This window comes from Lactuca sativa, chromosome 1 (genome assembly GCF_002870075.4).
Source record: "Lactuca sativa cultivar Salinas chromosome 1, Lsat_Salinas_v11, whole genome shotgun sequence".
Lineage (NCBI taxonomy): Eukaryota > Viridiplantae > Streptophyta > Magnoliopsida > Asterales > Asteraceae > Lactuca > Lactuca sativa.
This window is the reverse complement of record NC_056623.2, coordinates 47,741,059-47,758,586: the sequence shown is the minus strand read 5'-3', so window position 1 is coordinate 47,758,586 and position 17,528 is coordinate 47,741,059. Positions and strand designations below refer to the sequence as shown.

Sequence of the window (17,528 nt, the reverse complement as noted above, 5' to 3'; positions counted from 1 at the left end):
TATGCATCCCTCCGAATCCATCCGCAGAAAACCTCCTAACCTCAAGGTATTTTTGGTTAAGTAACCCAAGCATACATAACTAGAAAATTACAAAATTTTTCGATACCACTATGGAGCTATTTTTAGAACTCTTCACTTCTTGATAACTTGATCTTTATTTCTTTGAATTCACCAACTTTTGGTTTTTGGTATCTTTAATTTTTGATCCTTCAGAATTTTGATCTTTTGATCTTCACTCTAATTACTCCAAAATTCTTCAAACTTTTCTTGTAATTCTCTTTTTTTTTTTCACATGTATCTCACTTTTATTTTCACTCAAAACCTACATGCTTAAGCAGGGGTGCTCAAGTTCAACCTTTATTGGTTAAAGATAATAGTTTTCCTGTATACATTTCAAGTACACGATGCTAAACGTTTTGCATCCCTCAAACCAAGCAAGGTTGTGTTTTTGTCCCATGATTTCACTAGAATAAAGGGGGCCACGAATGCACTAGAACATATATTGGCTCAACTAAACATTTGGGTCTTCATGCAATCACCAAACATAACACTAGCATGATTCCTAATTGCTTTTTACCAAATTTTCTAAGTTAATTCCTAGCAATTTTATGCAAAAAAATTTAAAATTTAACTAGTGTAATAACCAACCCCCTACCCAACACTTAAATTATCAATGTCCCCATTGCATGTTGTGCAGTAAAGAAAGAATTGGAACACACTCCCCTGGGATAGTAGTCGTTGTTGGGTTTTGAGCAATCTAACACTTCCTAAGTGTGAATGCAACCCTAATAAACCTTGGATCTATGTTTGTCTAAATACATGCAAAATAATAATTTTTCCAAGGTTTATAACCTATCTAACATGGCATGGGGAACATTTCAACATAAAAGAGTTAGAAGAGATTACATACCTTTTAGATGAGTTTGGTTCTTGAGGAGTTTGAGGGCCAAGCACCAATAGTGTGAATGCCTCAAATGGAATCACAAAACACCACAAACTCTTGGAAAACTTTGAGAGAGTATACACACTTGTATATTTCGGCCACACACAAGCACACACACACTAGCTCACTAGTTACCCTTAGTAACCCCTTAGGGGCCATTTCATGCTCCATAAGCATGCTTATATAGTGTGCATGGTTAGGGTGAAACCCTAATAACCCATGTCTTTTCCTTTCCAAGGATCCATGGGTTAAAAGCTCCATGGATCATCCATGGACTTCCATATAAGCCTAGCCCATTAACAAATGAGTGTTAGCCCACACCATATAAAACAATAGCCCACAATTTAATTAGTCTTCCTTTTAATCTCTAAATTAATTCATAATTAATTTAAGACTAAGACTAATTAAATAACATAACCTCATATTAATATATTATAACTTATAATATATTAATAAACATATGTATATAACTCTCATAAAATTATCCATAAATAGTTTGGATGAGATGCAACCCAAATGGACCATGCCGGTCGGGTCAAGTATATACCAAATAAGTTATGGACTTAGACACCTTATCCAACAGACTCCCACTTGGATAAGTCTAATAACTGTATTTGCCTATATAACTTCAGGAACCAACCAGCAATCGTAGCTCTCGAAAACTCCGTTGAACTATGAAGCGCCATTTTAAGATAAGTGATCATAAAATCCTCTGTTCTCATGATATCAGCCGGACAAATACATGGAACAACGTCGTACTTATTATCCAGCAGTTTGTTTCCCGATTTCCGATTTGTTTGACAAAGAACTTAATCGAACACATCAATTTTAGTTCTGACCGGCCGGTACATAGGTCACAACAAAATCATCGAGGGGCCCAGATATCACTTCTATTTCTAGAAGGAACAGATAAACTTCGACTCATATGCTTGTTCTACTACTTGTTGAATTGTACACAAAGGCACGTTTTATGACATCAAGTTACTGATGCGTTTACGTGCAATCAATGCACAACCAAGTCATAGGTAACAACTCATATCTCTAGGTTTGAAGATTTATATGATATTACCGTCTCACGATCACTCGAGATAAATTCCATGAAGTGATACAAGTGAGCGTGGGTTTATTCCAATACTCATAACTTATGAGCACTCATGAATGTTGTAGCAACCATTGCTATGACTAAACCCATTTAGCCATCTACAAACTCGATTCATGACAGTCTTGATTCATACCTACTTCCAACATATGAACGACTGTGGAGTGTTTAAATAACTTAGTCATTCGGAAAGAGTAACCTAGCTATTTTGGAAGTCAAAACATGCAAAGTGAAACACAATAATAATCGAATCCAATATGGTCTCAGAACCCTTTTGAATATAAATAGAACCACCTTTTATTTATCACCATATTGATTACACATTATTCATTGTATAATGTTTCAAACAATCAACTTAAGACTTGAATAAAAAAACAACAGTCTTCCCATGCTCCTAGCATGTACACTTTGTTTTTCTAAACAATAGTTATGCCATACTCCAAGTATGCACACTATGTTTGTCTATGATCCTTACATTGTGATGTAGATCAATTGAACATGATTCCAATGATACTCATTTCACAATCCCAAATCCTTATTGTAAATGTGAGAATCCCCGATTCCTATCATTTACCAAAAATCTGTTAGATTTTAAACTTTTATGCAATGTTCCTCTTGTAATGATTATGCACAAAGTCACCAGTCATTACAGAGTATTCCAAAGAAGTTCAACTCTATGGAAACGAAGTCTCATATTCAAAGTACATTGCTTTGAACATCCTTCTTGCATTAAGGTTTTCTAATCTTACATAGATTGAATAACTTCCACCTATGGAGACATTTCCATAGTCCCATTTTGACTATCACTTCCGAACAAGAGTTACTTCTTTTCAAAATATGTCAATACGGTCCTTTCCGACAACTTACATCATACTTCCAACTTTCCCTGAGCAACCAATCTTTGGCGAACCTCAGATTGTCCTCGACAATTGCTTAATCACTTTAGTCATATCCAGTTCTAGACTTTTCCCTTCTCAATGCCTTTAAGCATTTGGAAAATTTAGAAAAGATGAATATTATAGCACATGCAATCGATCCTATATCCGAAGCATATGGGACACGATTCATGATGTTTGACATAAAGACATGATACTAGACCAGTCTTTTGCTACAATATTTTTATTTGCCATGTTTTCAAAATTTAACTATGAAGAGGGATGCCGTAATCATAATCGAATTTTGAAAACGCAATATATATAGAATTTCTTCAAGTTGAACCATTCCAACATAAAATTCATATATATATATATATATATATATATATATATATATATATATATATATATATATATATATTCTTGACTAAAGATGATTAAAATCTCAATCTAAGCTTTAGAATTGAAACGAAGTATAATTTCCTCTCCCTTAATTATAGCAAGACAACTTTTCAACCCCTACGACTTCACGAATTGAAACTTTTTTTTCTATAATTAACATTGCTAACTTGCAACACTAAACGTAATAATCATGCTCCCACTAACATGATGATTATTAGCATAACACTTATGCTCCCACTAGCTCTGACATATTTCCAGAAATCTGCTGGACTTCTGAAATTTAGATTCATACACCCTTTCTTAGATAGCTAAACAATTTTCAGAACTATGAAAAGGGATGCCGTAATCATAGTCTCAATTGCTTAGGCATTTGCCATTTCTCACAAGTCCATGTTAGTGTGCCGGTTAACCACACGCGCTCCATTAACGACTTTTGAAAATGCAAATAACACAATTGATATCTACGTAAAATCTACTTAGTGAAAGCGTTTCCTCACCATCATTTTCATGAATCGGAGAGAAACATTATGACACTTAGATTTTATAGTGTATGAGTTCCTATCCATGTGAATTTGTCAAAACCATAATCACAAGATAAAATTAGTGACAAATTCAGCCTTACATGGATTAAACTTGTTCAATCTTAGTTTCTTGTCACCTTGGTAGCACAAGGCCCACCAATGCTTCCAAGTTGAACTCTGATAACTCACATGCAAATTCAACTTATTTGAAGTAGGTACAGAAATAAGAATTATGTCAACACGATAGGTTGCAAACCTTAAGTCGTGTGCTAGTGATAAATTACAGGTTTTACTCTTGATTAAATCTTGAAACTCTTTCAGGATCTTTAAGGCTCCCACTGTCCCCTTGACATATAAGTTTCCCCAGTCAAGAACCATTCCTTGACAAAACAAATATTCAAGGGACAATGCGGATTCTTATCAAGACTAACACTTCACACAATTGGTCTTAGTTGGTCTTTGTCTCATCCAATACATCACAACTTACCAATCTCAAATGTACAAAAGTAGAAAACATTTTACTCTTACATTTGACTAGTGTTAATAAATCTTCCTTTATGTCACTCAAGGTTACAATATTGGAGTATGACTCTAAGAATTGTTTTGGAACGAAGTATGACTCATCTTCTTGATTTTAACCAATCCAACAATTCATGACCTCTCTTCTTAGCCATAACAATGCACTAAGACGTCCTTAGAGTATGAATTTGTGATATGGTTTCATAATCATTAAGATGATCATGAAATACGATACTAAAGTACTCTCCCATCCTTTCAGATTTGAGAAACTTTTATCTTTCTACCTAATTTGATTCTTCTCATTTGTTTTGTCATACATTGTAACCTTTCCAATGTTGCAGAATTATACTTAACCTTATAAGTATAATCATATTTACTAATCTTTAGTAAATCATGACAAATCAATCTTTGTGGTGGACCTTGACCAGCGCACACCCAATGTACCTAATTCCTTAGTCCTTCAATTGACTCACATATACACGTGATCAAAGAATTAGTCTTAATTTTCAAAGATGAAAATTCTCATTCATCATACAATACAACTTGTATGATTCCAAGTTTCTGTCCAATTGAAACTTGGGTGATGAAAAACTTTCTTCATTTGGTAAATTCGGACACTACCACAAATGAAAGAATCAAATCCACTTTCCAATATTGCTATTACTGGAAACATATAGGCAACAATTTTCCACAGATGCCATTGTAAGGATATTTTTAAAATAAATAAAATTAAAACCCCTTTTTTTTCTTTTATTTTAAAACTTTGCGGAAAAACTTATCCTTATAATCCACATGAAAACCTTATTGTTATCTATTCATAAGCAATATATTATAACTCTTAAGCAACAGCTCACAATTCTGATTGCCGAACCATGCGATCGAAACCCACCTTCGCAATCAGAATCAACATATACTTACTTTAAGCTTCCTATCTTTTCTTTGATTCTTAAAAACATCAGCATGTGACCCATTCACATTATGTAATAAGAATCTCCAAATAGGAACTTAATAGAGTTAGACAGTGGACTTTACCCGAAGTAGAGTCAAACCTCTTGACTTGATCAACCTTATGACCTTTCAGGTGAATAGGGCAGCTTCGTAACCAATGCCCCTTCCTTTGGCAACAAAACACATGGACCCTTTGGTAATGGCACCTGAGACTATCTCAGAATTTGCCTTTCTCTTTACTATTTGGTCAACCGAGTTTACTATAGCCGATCCCTTTCCATTGGGAAGAGAAATCTTTTTCTAGATATCCAATGCTACCATTGTCAATGTCCATTTAAGACTTGGGAAGTTGTTCTTCTAATCAAATTTGCTTTACTGGTGTTCCAAATCATTGCCGATTCTACAACACCAAGCAAATAGATAACATCATTAAGGGTCATGTCATAGTCCGTCTCATAGTAGTCCAAAGAGACTCACTATGTTACTAAGAAAGTGATTGAACATCCAACTTTCACGGGACTTTGACACCCAACTCTCCCGGCTTGTCAATATGTGACTTTATCTCCAAGATGTGAGCACACATAGACTATGCTTGCCAATAGGGATTGAGTGACTTTAAACTTTTCAAGAACTTGTGGGTGAGGGAGAATAATTGGAGGAGGTGAAGCATGATGCTGAGGGACACCATCTTCAAGAGATTTGGGAAGATCATAGTTGTCTGAACCAGACATCTATAATGAGAGAAAATCAAGTTAGTTGATTCAAAGTCCTTAATATAACACCCAATATGAAATATTAAGGCTAGGACCCAACACAATATTTTATAATTTGGAAGAGGGATGCCGTAATCCAAGCTATAAAATATTTGAAGGTAGGCGAATGACGATTCACCAATTTCCACCATGAAAAACGAAATAATTTATTAGGTTTTAATTGGATTTGAAATTCCTAGATCTTTTGAGATTCATTGAACTTTTCAATGGCATGTTTCAATCTCGAGTGTGCCCTCTCAAATTTTGTGACTGGGATGCCGAGGATCACAAAACAAGGTGTGAATAACCATACCAATTCACTTGGTACCCTTAATATTATCACCTAATCAATGTGCCAGTTAACCACACACGCTCCATTGATCTATGACAAACATTAAGTCACCCTTCGTGATCCTTACTAGTCCAAGTTAGTGTGCCGGTTAACCACACACGCTCCACCAACGACTTGGTAAGGTACAAAGTGTGAATTCCATGGGCTAGCACCAAATTCACATTTTTCCTAAAGTAACTAAGATTGGGAATTAAATAAAAAATATTTAGTTACTTTATAATAATCATTATAATTTTAATGAGAATTTAAAGTCATTGTCCTACCCGTTCGGCTAACGACCCTCCACCGATCAAGCAAGCGGTGGGTGAGAGTGGACACCCATTAAGTCGCCATTTTATAGGCAACAACCTTATACCCACCTTATAGACCGACTTCGTGAATGAGGCCTACTAACGGTAAAACGACTTGTTCATATATATATATATATATATATATATATATATATATATATATATATATATATATAATTAACCATTAATGTTATAAATAGTATAAGTGTTGAATTTTAACTTTTAAAATTCTAAGTGTTGGAATTAAATTTTATTAAAGTGTGTGAAACTTTTCCAAATTCCAAAACTTGATGGCAAGTTTTGAAACTATTCAAAACTAATTAATTCCATGATTTATGTGTTTAAAGTAGTTTTAATCCAAAAACTCTTCAAGTTCCATAACTTGAGGACAAGTTATGGAAGACTTTAAACTAATAAAATAATTACTTTTCTTTATTTTATAACTTATGGAATTAATTAAGGTTACACTTTATTTATATATTTATTAATGAAGTGACTCTTGAACCTCCATAACTTAAGGACAAGACTCTTCATCTTTTGTAACCATCCAAAACTTTTCATTTCATAACTTATGAATTAAAGGTTCATAAAAATGAAGACTCTTCATTTTATGTAACTTATGTGTTTTTAATGTGTGTTAAAGAAAAGTGACCTTTGGATATCCATAACTTGAGGACAAATTATGGACTCCATTAAAACACATAAATGATCAAGAATTAATTCTAAACAATTCAGCAAATAATTCCTATCATCTTCTAAATTCATAAGAACATGAACATGATCATCAAAATTTCAAGAATTATATGAACACATAAAATCATGGAATTTTGATTATAACTTTGAAATTGGTCCACCATCATCATTACCACATCAAAAACAGGTTTTATGAGTCCAAAACAGTTTAAGGTAATGATTCTAGACCAATTCCAGCACCAAAACTCGAAGATATGCTGTCTGGGGTCCAACTCGTCGAGTGCATGAACCAACTCGCCGAGTTGGATGAGTTTTGCCTTGGACTCGTCGAGTCCCTTCATGGACTCGGCGAGTCAGCTGTGCAGACTGCATAAAATCTTCGATTTTCAGCAATTTGCATCAAGTATTCAAACAAGCAAGCCTAGGCTCTAATACCACTGTTGGGTTTTGAGCAATCTAACACTTCCTAAGTGTGTATGCAACCCTAATAAACCTTGGATCTATGTTTGTCTAAATACATGCAAAATAATAATTTTTCCAAGGTTTATAACCTATCTAACATGGCATGGGGAACATTTCAACATAAAAGAGTTAGAAGAGATTACATACCTTTTAGATGAGTTTGGTTCTTGAGGAGTTTGAGGGTCAAGCACCAATAGTGTGAATGCCTCAAATGGAATCACAAAACACCACAAACTCTTGGAAAACTTTAAGAGAGTATACACACTTGTATATTTCGGCCACACACAAGCACACACACACACACTAGTTCACTAGTTACCCTTAGTAACCCCTTAGGGGCCATTTCATGCTCCATAAGCATGCTTATATAGTGTGCATGGTTAGGGTGAAACCCTAATAACCCATGTCTTTTCCTTTCCAAGGATCCATGGGTTAAAAGCTCCATGGATCATCCATGGACTTCCATATAAGCCTAGCCCATTAACAAATGAGTGTTAGCCCACACCATATAAAACAATAGCCCACAATTTAATTAGTCTTCCTTTTAATCTCTAAATTAATTCATAATTAATTTAAGACTAAGACTAATTAAATAACATAACCTCATATTAATATATTATAACTTATAATATATTAATAAACATATGTGTATAACTCTCATAAAATTATCCATAAATAGTTTGGATGAGATGCAACCCAAATGGACCATGCCGGTCGGGTCAAGTATATACCAAATAAGTTATGGACTTAGACACCTTATCCAACAGTCGTGAGGTTGATTTTCTTCCTTGAAAGCTCCATCTTCAATTGACTTTAAACATGGGAACAACTCATCCATGTCTTGGGTATCAAATCTTGTGTGGTACAACTTATGCAGGAAAATAGTCTTGAAAAATCTTCGGGAATTAACCTTTAAATAATATGAGTAAACTCGTATCTTATGTGATCAAAATCCAAATTTTGATAGTGAAATATTGAGTGACTCGCCGAGTTAATACGGCTGCTTGTCGAGCAAAAGGGCTTTTAGCAGAAAAGTCGTGGTTTCGCAAGCGGACTCGCCGAGCCCAAAATATGCACTCGGCGAGTACATCGTTGAGTGATAAATATATCTTCTGATTTTGAGTCCGTTTCTGATGTGTTTGGGTATGATAATTTAGTGTCTTTCCTTCATTTTTCTTTAATAAGCAACACTCTTAAACCCTCTGATAACGGACTCGACCTTAAACTAAAAAATTGCACATTTTCTTCTAGACCCGACCCTTACTCTAGCCCTGACATTTGAAACTCTCGCATGCATCCTAACCTCAATCTGAAAAGATAAGAGCAACCACAAGTGATAAAAATAAATTCCTACTTATCGTCCTAAAAGTTTCAAACCCACAAAACAAAATAGAAATAGTTTTTTAACATCCAAAACAAAACAAATAAAAATATCAATCATCATCCTCCTCTTCATTGCCTTCTATCCCGCTTCTACTAGCTTGGTTCCTCCTTGTTTGCAATCTTTCCTCCCAACTTGGCACATAGGGGAATCCGGGTTCGGGCCTTGGTGCGATATTTATTTGTTCAACAAATAAACAAATGACTCGTTGTTATAGTTCATGCTTCTCCCAAGGTCATCTTGGTACCTTCTTGCTTCAATGTTGTACCAATCCATAGACAACTCTTCATCCACCGGAATGACCGGTGGGTCTTCTCGGACTTGCTCCCGCATTTGCTTTATCCTTCTTAAATCTTCCCGGCTCCTCCGGTACCAATACCTCATCCGCATAAGGAATGCCAAAATGCCCTCCACCAAAATCTTCCACGATTCTTGCCCTCCTAAATAATGTAGTTTTTTCATCATCATTCTTTCTTTTGAAAAAAGAATCAAAAGTTTTCATATTTCCCATGAAATTGTAAGATTTGTATGATTGTATATGTAAAAATCAAAATTAAAATCATAAGCTCATAAGCCAATAACCCAAATTCTGCAAATCTTATTTCTAAGAAACCATTCAACTAAAAATCTAACAATACTCCTAACAATCAAAATTCTGCAAAAAAAATCTTCTTTCTACAAATCTTATTTCTCAAAATTTTGCAAAATTCTGAAATCAGTTAATTAACAATTCTCCAAATTCTACAAATTTTATTTCTAAGAAATCCTTCAACTAACATTCTAAGTTCTAACAATAATCCTAACAATCAGAAATCTAAATCAATTAACTAACAAAATAACAAATAACAATTGTAAATAGTTAAACAATGAATAAGTTTCTATTCTGATTTCTAAGATAAGTAGATAACTCAGATTTTGATTTTTGTATTATGGAGAAAACAAAAAAAAAAAAAACCTGATTAAGTAATTAAGCTTGTCGATTTTTCCAGGCCACACTTCACAATTCAGAATTCACATTGATTGATTCCGGACTTCAGTTCTGATTCAATGATCAGTTGATCACTGAACTACTCAATCAACAACAGTGTGACAACACGCAGAACGCAGACGCGCAACAACGAATTTGCTTCAGACTTCAGTCTTCAGACCAGGGTAGGGATGAACGATAATGACGATCGTTTTTTTGTTTGATTCAGACTATTGGAAAGAAAAGGAGAGGCCACAACCCAATCTTTTAATATATGGGCTTAATATGGATAAAAAAGATATGACTTATTTGCACTTCTAATAAAAAAATCAGAAAGTCATAACCCCTCATGGCCCTTTATATACTTCGCCCATGCGTGTGCGGTCCATTTGTTCACCCCTATGCCAAGTTACCAAGTTGGCAAGAGAACAACTTTATATCTTAAAAGAAGTCATTTAATTACGGATATTACGATATCATTTAATATAATATTTTAAAAAATATATTAATAATTGCATAAATCAACCAAATGGTCATAGTCATAGTCCATCATATTATAAGTGCACTTATACGATGCATATTAATTGAATGTTCAAATCTTATTTTAGACAAATATATAAGTTTAAGAGTATATTAGAGGGTACATAAGTAAACTCTTATCATAAATCAATTTCTTTGATTCACTTTCTTGTATTTTAATTTTCAAGTACGATGGAAGGAATTTTAAAACTATTTTTATATAGAACCGATGACATCACAATCACAATCATCGTTTTTGTTTTAGTTATTAATAATTTAACATTATCATATTTTAATGCATAAAACAGAATAACAAGAAGTCAATACATAGGTTGATACCAAGAAATGTCTTGTTGACATGAAGCTTCTAGATAGATATCTAGATACATGACGTTATATTATTCAAACAGAAAAATCCATCCCCAAGTCCTTCAAGTTTGGTTGCCAACATATAACTGACTTCTAAACCAAACCCCACACCCACATAGATTCGAAAAAGTGGATGGATGGATGGCTGCTCAACAACACAGATAAGGGCTGAATCTGTAAATTAACGCTTTCAATTTATATCCCATTATTTGTTCTTTAGATCAGGATAATACGATATATAATTATTCATTCTGTTAATTTACATATATATGTTTCTTTAACAAAAAAAAAAAGGTTTATTATTATTATTTTTTTTTATAAAATTTCAAGGAAAACGTTAATAAATAAACAAGTAAAAGATGAAATGAGACTAAAACGGTTGAGAAGTTTAGATTCTATCCGCCAGTTGAATTCGTCAAATAGCTATACATGGTCAAACAGATTGCCACTTTGAATACTTCTTCCTCTTTGGCAACCTAAAACGCCGCCACTACTTCACCTCATTTCACCTCCTTTTCCTCCTCCCTATAATATTCTCCCACTTCCTCCTCAACTTCCAATTTAGTTTTTGTTTTTCACTTCTGGGTTTCTCCTCCGATCAACAAGTTTAAACCTTTTTCTAATTCTTGATCAAATTAAAGATGAGCGATAACAAATTGGATGATCCAGGTGTCATGGAGGTCACCGGAAGAGTCTTGATTGCCACCATCATAGCTTTGTTCGTCGTCCTCATTCTTGTTTTCTTATTCCATATCTACGCCAGGTGGTTATGGCACCGCCGTCAACGGGCTATAGACGCCCACACCAACCGCCATCGCCAAGATCAGCACTCCGGCGTCACTGTCCTCCGCCGTGGCCTCGATGCTTCCTTCCTCAATACTTTACCGGTTATACTATTCGAGGCAAAAGACTTCAAAAACGGGTTGGAATGTTCGGTTTGCTTATCCGAAATCATGGAAGGAGAAAAAACTCGAATTTTGCCTAAATGCAATCATGCGTTTCATGCGGAATGCATTGATATGTGGTTTCATTCACATTCAACTTGCCCTATCTGCAGAAACCCAGTTCAAGAACAAACCGAAGTTTCGGTGGAAAGTTTACTTGAGAATCATCAAACACAAGAACAATCGACAAACAGTGGGGATTCAAACTCACACACTTTCCCCGCAAATATGTTGTTTTGGGGTGACGAAACGGAAGTAAGCACTTTGACTTCTCAACTGGAAGAAGCGACTAATCAGCATCAAGCTCCTATTTTACCTTTCGAGCCACCTTCATCTTCTTCTTCATCATCATCATCGTCGCAGAAAAATAATGATAGAGGGAAACCAGATTTGGTAATTGATATACCAAGGCAGGTGGTTAGTGAGGATGATGATGAGAAAACTCCAGTGTTTTCTGGAATGAGGTCATTGAGGAGAATTTTGAGCAGCAGTAGAAGGTTTAATCCTTTTAGCCCTGGTAATAACAATGGCGACGGAGGTCAAAGTTAACCGGTTTGTTCATTTTATGTTAATGGATGTGACAAGAGGCACCGCCGGCGGGGCCGCGGGGCTGCTGGCTGAGTTTGGAGACATAAGACATTGTCCCAAAAATTTGTTTATTTTTTTGATTTAATTTGTCATTTGTCAATTATGTATAGAACAATTGAGTAAATATAAATGTTTGCTTAGAAACATGTTTGATATGTATAATGGATGGGTAATACCGTAATAGTTCTAGTTAATTTGGGGGAGGTGATTCTTCCACCACGACCCTTTAAAACAAATATGCTTCTTTTAAAAAGAATAGAAGATTGAGAATTTTACGAATCGAAGATGATAGTTTGTCATGTATGTACTAGAATTTGCATCCTTTAAAACGAATTGAAGATAAGAATTTGTATGGATCATTTACATATTTTATTTATTTATTGATTTTTATAAGTCCAAGTCTTTTTTTTGTTTGGTTTCAATTGAAAATAAATAGTATAAAATTGTGTAATATGTTTTTTGTTTTAATGATTTTCATGTGTTATTTTTTGTTATAAGTAGACTAGTGTATTTTTTATTTTTTATTGGGAAAATGACTTACAAGCCCAACAAAATTTTCAAACCATTCAAAAAATCTTAATCATCTTTTGTATGTAAAAAAAACCAATGAACTTAACCTTTTGTCTAAAAAAACCCAACGAAGTTTTCAAACCGTTTAAAAACCAAGTTTGTTGAATTTTTTTGAACAGACAAAAATGATTGAAGTTTTTTGAACGGTTTGAAGTCATTTTCCCCATATGGTAATAAACCAAGTCATCTATTTCTTTTCTTTGACTTCCATAGAATTGAACAAAAGTGTAAGGCCCCGTTTGATAGTTGCTGATCGAGAAAGTGCTGATTGAGAAAGGTCTGTCTCAGTAAGAAATTCTGACTGAGTAAGAAATCATGTTGTTTGATTGAAAATCTGACTGAATGTGCTGACTGGTGCAAAATGACCATTTTACCCCGATGCTCTACACGTTTCTATGCAATAATAATAATAATAATAACAACAACAACAACAACAACAACAACAACAACAATAATAATAATAATAATAATAATAATAGACATTGATAATAATAATAATAATAATAATAATAATAATAATAATAATAATAATAATAATGTATAAAAAACTTCTAGCATAATAGACATTAAATATATTATTTTAGAAATAAAACACAATAACCCATTTAGCTTGCAGGTAAACACCATCCCTTTTACAAGGGAGACCTAAGTTCTAATCTCGTAACCTTCATTAGCTATGAGTTTTTATCCAAGCCAAGGGTACTATTGGAAACCCTCACTTTCTTTCTGGGTCAGCCATCTCCCAACTTCTTTCTCGGTCAGACCTTGCTTTCCGAGTCAGACATCAAGATTTTGTCTATCAAACACCTTTCGTCTGACCGAGTCAGCCAAAAATGTCTGACCTGACTCTGTCAGATGCATATCAAACAGGGCCTAACTTAGTTGGGTTTTTTTTTAAACAAAATGTCAACTTCGTTGGGTTTCCTTGAACAAACAAAACATGATTGAATTTTTTGAACGATTTGAAAACTTCATTGACTCATAAGTCATTTTCCCTTTTTTATTCTATCATTGTATTTTTCAAATTTTATCTATAAACACAATGTATTTTTTTTCTAACTTTGACATCACATTTTTCATCCTAGAATGGCAAATCGAGTACCCTATGAGGGTCTTGATAAAAACATCAAAATTGAACGAAATTGAAAAATATAATGTAAGATTTAAAGCAAAAATAAAAAAAAATAATAATAAAATAATAATAATAATAATAATAATAATAATACAATGTCATAAAATATATAATATGTTTGCTAGATATTTTATCTTTAACTCATTTTACTTTTAATATGTTATTTAACTAGGGGTGAGCAAAAACCACACCGCAATTAAAATTAACCGCAAAAACCGCAACCGATAAACCGCAACCGCAATAAAAATCGATGGTGAGGTTTTCTGTTTTTTAAAAACCGCAAATTTGCGGTGTGGTGCGGTTATTAGTTTTAAAAAACCGCACCGCACCGCATATAATATATACAAATTTTTTTATTAATTATTAATATTAATATATTAAATATTAAAAAGAAGACAAGTTTCATGGATAAAATACTAGAAGACAAAAGTGTTGAGTTTTTGCTATTTTTAACTTTGAAAAATGGTGAAATTAGACAATTTTAAGATATTTATTGTTAATTATTATTGATTTGACGTTTTTAAGATATTAGTTGTTTGTGATTTAAGTTAATTGTGTTATACCTTATGGTTTATTTATTATTACAAGTAATATGTTTGAACTCTTAAAACCGTTTGAGTTCTAAACTGTGGTTAAAATCACACAAAATAGACGCACCAAATCCATGCGGTTAATAACCGCAACAAAAAAAAACCGCACCGCAAAAGTAACCGCCTAACCGCACCGCAAAAATAACCGCACGAAGCGGTTTAGAAAATCGATTAACTGCATTTTGTGGTTAATGGTGAAGTTTTTGCTAATAACCGCACCGAACCGCATCGCACTCACCCCTAATTTAACCCATTTTACTTTTAACATGCATTGCTTGGTGAGAACTGCAGGTGTACTTATTACTCCATATAATATGTCTAGACGTTACTTAATGGACTAGAATGACCCATTTGGTAATATATTGTAAAAGACGCGCATCCTAAAGAGGAGTTAGTATGTAACTAGGGGTGCAAACGAGCCGAGCTGAACCCAAGCCTGGTCAGGCTCGGCTCGGGCTCGTTTAAGTTATATAAGGCTCGAGCTCGAGCTCGGCTCGATTTGAGCTTCCTTGTACTGAGCTCGGCTCGAGCTCGTAAAGAATTATACAAGCTCGGCTCGGGCTCGACTCGTTTTTTATCTGACGTGTCTAAATAAGCTTAAGCTCGGCTTGAGCTCGTTAAGAAACTCGTTTACTAATACCCTAAATCCATAATTCCCCTAATATATTTTTATTTTAATATATATAAATAATATTAAATTATATTATATAAAGGCTCGTTTAGGCTCTCGAGCCTAATCAAGCTTAATGACAGAGGCTTGAGCTCGATCTCGTTTAATAAACGAGCTTAATATTAAGCTCGAGCTTGGCTCGGGCTCGTTTAAAATCGATTTCGATTCGAGCTTTTAACGATCCGATCTCGAGTAGCTCGCGAGTAGCTTGGCTCGTTTGCACCCCTATATGTAACAACGAACAATTTGCCGTGATAATGACTTGATAGGGTAAGATACTTTTTGAAATGTACACATTTAGTCATTTTTTTTGTAAAATAAACCTTTATACTTTATTAATATGCACACATTAGGTCATTTTCACCGGATTCTACAGGTTTTGCTGACGTGGAAGGGTTTATTTTACAAAAAAAAAAAAATAAGGACTAAATGTGTACATTTCAAAAAGTAACTTACCCTATCAAGTCATTTTCCCTTTCTTTTATTTTGTTGAAATGAAATACCCAGGTGATATCCACATATCCACAACGAGATTTTTCCAACTTTTATTCATCATGAAAAAGAGGGAGAACCCTGATCTCCGGCGACTCCTTTGTGTGTTCCTACACATAATTGGTAGCAATGAGGAATGATGACAAAAACAACGAGGTCGAAGGGGGAGGCAGGAGGAAGTAGAGACGGTCGTTGGCGGCGAGGAGCTGCTTTAGTAGCCCCCTCGTTGATTCTTTCTTCTTTTTCTGGCAACATATCTCAAAGATGGAGGCAAAAAGAGATAGATCGGAGAAACACAACAGGTAAAAGGGTGTTTGGCTGTTGCTGTTCGACCGGAAGGAAGAGAGACGAGAAAGAGAAAGGTCGCCACCCTTTTCTTGTTGATGGAGGATCACCCACCTCCGGTGCCTAAGCTAATTAATTGCTATTTAGTGCCACTTGTGCTTTCACATCAGCAAAACCTGTAGAATCCGGTGAAAAAAACCTAATGTGTACATATTAATCAAGTATAAGGGTTTATTTTACAAAAAAAAAATAATAAGGACTAAATTCGTATATGACCGGTATACCGAGTATAGCCGGTCACAAAGATTGTATTGTTACAAAAAATAAAATATAAGAGTTTATTTTACAAAAAAAAAAAAAAAAAAAACTAAATATGTACATTTCAAAAAATATATTACCCTATCAAGTCACTTTTCAATTTGGGCCTAAAATTTTGGGTGTTCAAAAAATAATGAGTCATTCTGTTTATTTATTTATTTATTTTTAAAATTTTTTGTCATAGTTAGTGGTGCATAAAGAGGAGGCCTAACCAGTCCTTTAACCGGCATCTGACCCTAGACCAAATTTACAACTTGAACTCCAGTTAACATCATCACAACTTTTAACTTTGATAATCCTTATTGCATATTGGTGTTTGCCAAATCCAACGTTTTAATAACATTTTGCATAACATTAGACGATTTACTTGATGATATCTTACTTGAAGTGTTTCTTGGATTAGCTTTGTGAGAAATGGGTTGTAAAGTTTGTTGAACGACAACCAATCTTTGATCACATGCTTTGTCATCTAATCAAGAACTAAATCCAATTCGGACATAATCAATTTATGACATCACTTCCATTTTTCTCTTCATTCACATTACCATATTTCAATGCCAAAAACAAGAAAAAACAAAAAACAAAAAAAAAAAAAAGTGATAACACATGTTGATACCAAGAAATGTCCTGTTGACTTGAAGCTTCTGGATAGATACATGACTCTGCATACTATTCAAACAAAACACAGGGGTGAATCTTTGTAAATTACCTTTTCTTAATTAATCCCATTACTTACTTTCTACACCACTATAGACAAAGATTAACATGTTTCTCGATTATATAATTAAAATATGAAATGAGTCAACCCTTTATATAAGTTTAGATTCTACCCGTCAGTTGAATTCGT

General features: G+C 34.1%; 1 protein-coding gene across 1 annotated transcript; it reads left to right on the top strand.

Annotated features, from left to right (window-relative positions):
• The first annotated feature begins 11,439 nt into the window (after nt 1-11,439).
• LOC111908651 (RING-H2 finger protein ATL3-like) lies at nt 11,440-12,770 on the top strand. The gene has a single exon (XM_023904468.3). The coding sequence runs from the start codon at nt 11,734-11,736 to the stop codon at nt 12,583-12,585; it is 852 nt and encodes a 283-aa protein (XP_023760236.1). The 5' UTR covers nt 11,440-11,733; the 3' UTR covers nt 12,586-12,770.
• Nucleotides 12,771-17,528: the final 4,758 nt, after the last annotated feature.